The sequence below is a fragment of the Oncorhynchus nerka genome, linkage group LG10, assembly GCF_034236695.1.
Source record: "Oncorhynchus nerka isolate Pitt River linkage group LG10, Oner_Uvic_2.0, whole genome shotgun sequence".
In the NCBI taxonomy this organism is placed as follows: Eukaryota; Metazoa; Chordata; class Actinopteri; order Salmoniformes; family Salmonidae; genus Oncorhynchus; species Oncorhynchus nerka.
In genome coordinates this window covers 78,826,447-78,831,905 of record NC_088405.1, presented here as the reverse complement: position 1 = coordinate 78,831,905, position 5,459 = coordinate 78,826,447, and the positions used below count along the sequence as shown (strand labels likewise).

The window sequence follows — 5,459 nt, the reverse complement described above, 5'->3', positions numbered from 1 at the left end:
TGTAGTGCTTGTTATTTCAACACCTCAAGCGTACTCATCTACAAAGTTGTATCAGTCATATGTACAGGATAAACCTGTCCAATGAAATGCTTACTTACAGGTTCCTTCAACAATAAAAAACAATTATACCAACAAAGTAAATGGCTCAATAGAACAAGAATTTTAGCATAATACAGGAAGGCACAATTTAGAGTCCAATATTTACAAGGGTTTAAAAATTGTGCGGTATTTAGCAATAACATATCTGGTAGCGTGAATGTATGTGCGTTCTGAAGTGCAGGTGGTCAGCCCAGTTCAAGTGTTCGGCAGTCTATATCGGACTTCATGCTCCGATACCATATGCCCGGCAGTAAGGGAGTGAACTGTTCATGGCTGGGGTGTGTGGGGTCCTTGATGATGCTGCGGGCTTTCGTTTGAGTAATGTTAGATGTCCTGGATGGCTAACATTTCATCAGTTTGTTTCACCCATGTTCTGGGAATAATGGTTGATGTATTAATCCAGCCATCAGATAAACACATGTATCACCCGTCGTGGTTAACTTGACCACTGTTTCTTCTTTATGATGAAAAGCTTATTAGCTACTTCTATATTACGTTTTTTTTAGGTGCTTGGGAAAGTTAATTAAGTGATTCCGTGCTTTTGTCCTTTCAACGTATGATTTCAACAGCGCCATAGCTCACGAATTGTGGTCAGTCGCAGGACCTCTCATTCCAGAAAAAACACGTACTGAGCTTGCGTACAAACTAGCGCGAGACATCGGACTGTGGCTAGCTAACTACGAAGTTTTCGGACTAATCGCAGAAATCACAACCTTTCTTTCCCTCAAAGGTAAAACTGTAATGCAAAACAATATTACAAATATCTAGCCTATTTTGGTGTTATTTTTCAGTCTCGTAAAATGAATGAAGAGGCGACATTGCGTGCGCAAACGTTTGCTAGCTACAATCTTGTTAAGACGTGACTAGCTAACATTAGCTAGCTAGCTTACTTGTTCACGACAAAAAACGCCCAAAATGTGAACAATGAGCAGTAACGGCAATTTCGATGATGAAGGCATTGTGTTTTTAAAAAGTGCAAATATGTTACCATATCGCAGTTACTAACCGGTTTCGCCGCTATCGCATAGATAACATCCTAGTTAACTAACAAGTACATGTTTTGGGTATGGGTAAGTTAACGTGAACTAATGTAGCTAGCTAGCAGTCTAGCCCGTAAACCGAGCTAAATCAAGAGAGCACTGACTGCTGTCTGACGACGATGATGATGATACTCGGGTTGCGTCTGTCTTCTTGGCAAGACAGGCTGATGACTGGTCAACAAAGGGATTGCGCTAGACTTTGACAGCTGTGCAAGTAATTTATAGGGTACAAGGTTTGTATTCATGATTCTGTCATGCAATGTTGTGATTGGGGGAACCAAATTGAATTCAATTAACTAGCGAATGAGTACAGACGCTCATTTGCAGGCACACTTTACTGTAGCTGAATTTAGATGCACTTGCTGATTTTCTTTATCTTATCCACCTTATTATCAATCAACAATTACTCAAATTGTTATTTTGTAATCTGATATTTGTATTCAGTATCAACTGTTTCCTTTTAGTTGTACCCTGTTGGGTATTTGATAGAGGTCCAGTGATGTATTATTATGAGTTACATTTTTGGCTCCAGAAGAGCTAGTAGTATCCCTACTAGGAGGACTGAAGGCAGAGACCAGCGAGAAAGAAGCAGACCAGAGAGATAAGAGGTATTGTGGAAGATGTCTGCCTCGCACTTCTTCAATGAGGACAGTGTCACGCGGTTCAAAAAGAGAAAAGCTCGCTTTACCTTCAGTGAGGTCCACATCCTCCTAGATGAAGTGAAGAAGAATCGGCACATCGTTGTCGGTATGTACCTCTGTACCCTGCAGCACTTCATGTTGATGTGATGATAAAAAAAACATTTTTTTGTTTAAAACTTTATCCCAATTTGGGTGTCATCCCAGGCTCATGCCTGTGTTTATTTTCAGAATATAGACACGTGGTCATGCTTTAATTTTGCAGATGCACAGTAACTCTTGTCTTATGCTCAAGTACCGGCTCCTCTTAGACACAAGTATGTATGGCCAAACAAACACCAGCATCTGATCCTTTTCTTATTAATTGTCCCTCTGACTCTTACAGGGAAGTTTAACCGCGGTGTACCAACGGATGTGAAGAAGCGCGTGTGGGCAGAGATCACAGCCAGTGTGAATGAGATCGGGGAGAGCCAGCGTGAGGTCATCGAGATCATCAAGAAGTGGTCCGACCTCAAGTGCGACACCAAGCGTAAGGTGGCCGCCATGCGGTCGGGGGCCAACTTCAAGGGGATCAACTCGCGGCTGTCCCGTGACCTCAGCCCCACAGAGAACATTGTGCATCAGATTTTGGAGCTGGATGGAAAGCGAAGCCGGGTGCCAGGTCTCCATTATGGGGCTTTCAAGGAGGGAGATGATGATGAAGGACCAGAGGAGGAGGACGAGGAAGAGGACATGGCGGGGATACACAGTTACCCCAATGAAGGAATAGACGTCTCGATGCCACCACCCTCCACGCTTTCCTCGGCAATGCCCATGTCCTTTTCCATGGGGATGCCCATGCCAGGCCCTGGCCACACACCCATACCCCCGGTTCAACCCAAAGATGACCATTCTATGCCAACCTACAGTGGCTCGTCCAGTGAGTTATCTAATTTGAAACTGGAAGGGTCTGAGTTGTTCAATTTATACACCACACACAACTTTCAAGGTGAGGGTTTATCGAGGGTGCATATTCACATATTAGATTTTCTGTTGCAGGAGATTCTTCACATCCCTCTTATGAAATGCAGTACGAGATACCCACTGGTGAAGGTAACTGCGTTGACCCAACATTCAACTCTGTTTATTTGTCTATAGGGTCCGATTTGTCTGGTATTGCAGTACTAGAAATACACTTGTGAAATACTGCCGGATGTGTGGTATACGGGCTGGGAATTGCCAGGGACCTCACGATACGATATCACGATACTTAGGTGCTGATACGATATGTATTGCGATTCGATGTTCCAAACATACTGCTCACCATACAGTGCCTTCAGAAAGTATTCAGGCCCCCTAGACTTTTTCCACATTGTATTTACAGCCTGCATTTTAATTGGATTCAATTGAGGCACAACACATCACTGAGTACCACTTCATATTTTAAAGCATAGTGGTGGCTGCATCATATTATGGGTATGCTTGACATTGGCAAGGACTAGGGATTTAAAAAATATATATATATAATTTTGGATAACACAAAAAAAGGGAATAGAGCTAAGCACAGGCAAAATCCTAGAGGAAAACCTGTTTGTCTGCTTCCCAACAGACACTGGGAGACAAATTCACCTTTCAACAGGACAACCTAAAACACAAGGCCAAATATACACTGGAGTTGCTTACCAAGACGACATTGAATCTTCCTGAGTGGCCTAGTTACAGTTTACTTAAATCGGCTTAAATCTGTGGCAATATGTAAATGGCTTTGTAGCAAGGATCAACATCCACCTTGACAGAGCTTGAATAATTTAAAAAATAATTTGCAAATATTGTACAATTCAGGTGTGCAAAGCTCCGTTACTTACTCAGAAAGACTCTGCCAAAAGTGATTTTAACGTATTGACTCTGGGTGTGAATACTTTTAAGAGTTATTTCTGTATTTAATTTAATACATTTGCAAAAAAATCTTTTTTTTTTAGCTTTGTCATGGGGTATTGTGTATAGATGGATGAGGACAAAAACAACAATTTTATCCATTTTGAATTCAGGCTATAATCAGGTGGAATAAGTAGAGGGATATGAATATTTTCTGAAGGCACTGTATTATATGTCTGCTGCAGAGGGACAAAAGCCATGAGAAAACTACTTTTATCAGTCATGGAAATAAGCTCTGAAAACCTATTTTAAAAGATGGAGAACAAGCTATGAATAAAGCAAAAATATTGCGATAGTGTCAATACGATATTGTAAAAATGTATATCCTGATGTGTAACTATCGATTCCCCCCATCACTATGTGGTATGTGTAACCTCAAACACACGCACAAGTTCAGTGTCACCTCTTGCCTTTCCCTAGACACTGAGAACCAGTTTGGGCAGACAGACGACGAGCGTCAGGACGAGCTGCCCCCTTCTACCTCACAGGCGTCCAGCCTCACAGAGGACAACCAGGGGAGCGGCGGCGGGCCACACCCCTCCACAGGCACCCAGCCCTCGCCCTCATCGTTCTCCGCCGCACCACCTACAGCAGGCCAGCCACCTCGGAACGCCAGGGAGAGCATGTTGCAGAGTGCCTCGTTGAGCATTCAGGAGCAGCATGCCACCAACACCGCGCTAGAGACGGTGTCGCGCTCCCTGGAACTGCTGTCCGAGTCAGTGCAGCAGCTGGCCGAGACGCAGCAGGAGTTTGTGCGCGAGTCGCTGCAGCTGCAGAGGGAGACTATGCACATACTCAGAGACTTCACCAGTGGCGCCCTGGCCCTCATGCATGACAAGCTCAATGGACGCCCGGCCCTATAGCCCAGACGTTGCTGCACTATCTGCCCCTCCTGTGGAGCTGGACGGGTGTGTTCCTTTACACTGGGTACAAGGTTGTTCCATTTCTTTCATTGAGTCATTTACTCCAGACATTTTTAGTGGGTTGTGTTCCGAGTTACTGTATTTTATAGGAGTAACCCTACTGTCTGCGTAAATGTTTAAATTATGAACTGTGTGTTATCCCGCCAAGGGAAATACAGAAACTCAAAGCAGAATTAGGGGTTTCTTGCACAAATTAAGAGCCTATTTGTTTCTTCCCCCATTTCTCAGATCATTAAAATGGAGTCTAGTTTAAGGCTCAGAGAGATTCTAAAACTTGCTTAATTTTAGAGTGCGGTAATAATGTGTAATGTTTCCTAAAGTGTCCTGTTGTATCATGTTGAAAACAGGTCCTATCTGATAAACATATTAGAGCGATAAGGCCCCGTCATTTGTAAAGGTGTGCATACTTATTGAGATTATGGACTGATTTCTGTATGTTCCTTTTTTATGTGAGACAGTTTTAAACAAATTCTCCTTTTGTCTACTATGTTGATGTAGTCTCCTTATGTACTATTGTACGGAGATATTGTAGAACATGTAAATAAATATGATAAGTGCTGTAAACTGACTTTAAATTGCTCTCATACAGTAGGACCTCGGAGATACAAACACATTGGGAATGCAAGTCATTCAGAACCCTTAAATGTCTAACTTTCCAATAGCGTAGGTTCATAAAGGTGCCGGCAAATGCCTCGTTTACCCAAATTTCTGTATTGTACATTGCTCTGTTACCCATTTTTTGTGAAGTCATTAGCACAGTAAACATGATGCCAATTTTGGCTTCAAGATGTAGGCAATTGGAAAAACCAAAAAGTAAATGGTGTCCATTTATTGGCACATTGAAC

The 5,459-nt window shown here is 42.7% G+C and overlaps 1 protein-coding gene across 2 annotated transcripts; it reads left to right on the top strand.

Annotated features, from left to right (window-relative positions):
* Positions 1–691: 691 nt before the first annotated feature.
* zgc:153990 (uncharacterized protein LOC768125 homolog) lies at positions 692–5,178 on the top strand. Of its 2 annotated transcripts, XM_029671433.2 has the most exons (5): positions 692–829; positions 1,672–1,886; positions 2,163–2,696; positions 2,816–2,869; positions 4,112–5,178. In XM_029671433.2, exons 2-5 carry the CDS (start codon positions 1,760–1,762, stop codon positions 4,552–4,554), a joined length of 1,158 nt encoding a protein of 385 aa, XP_029527293.1. In that variant the 5' UTR covers positions 692–829; positions 1,672–1,759; the 3' UTR covers positions 4,555–5,178. The 2 variants fall into 2 exon arrangements, with proteins under 2 accessions (XP_029527293.1, XP_029527291.1); XM_029671431.2 differs by having other exon boundaries at positions 692–1,886.
* Positions 5,179–5,459: the final 281 nt, after the last annotated feature.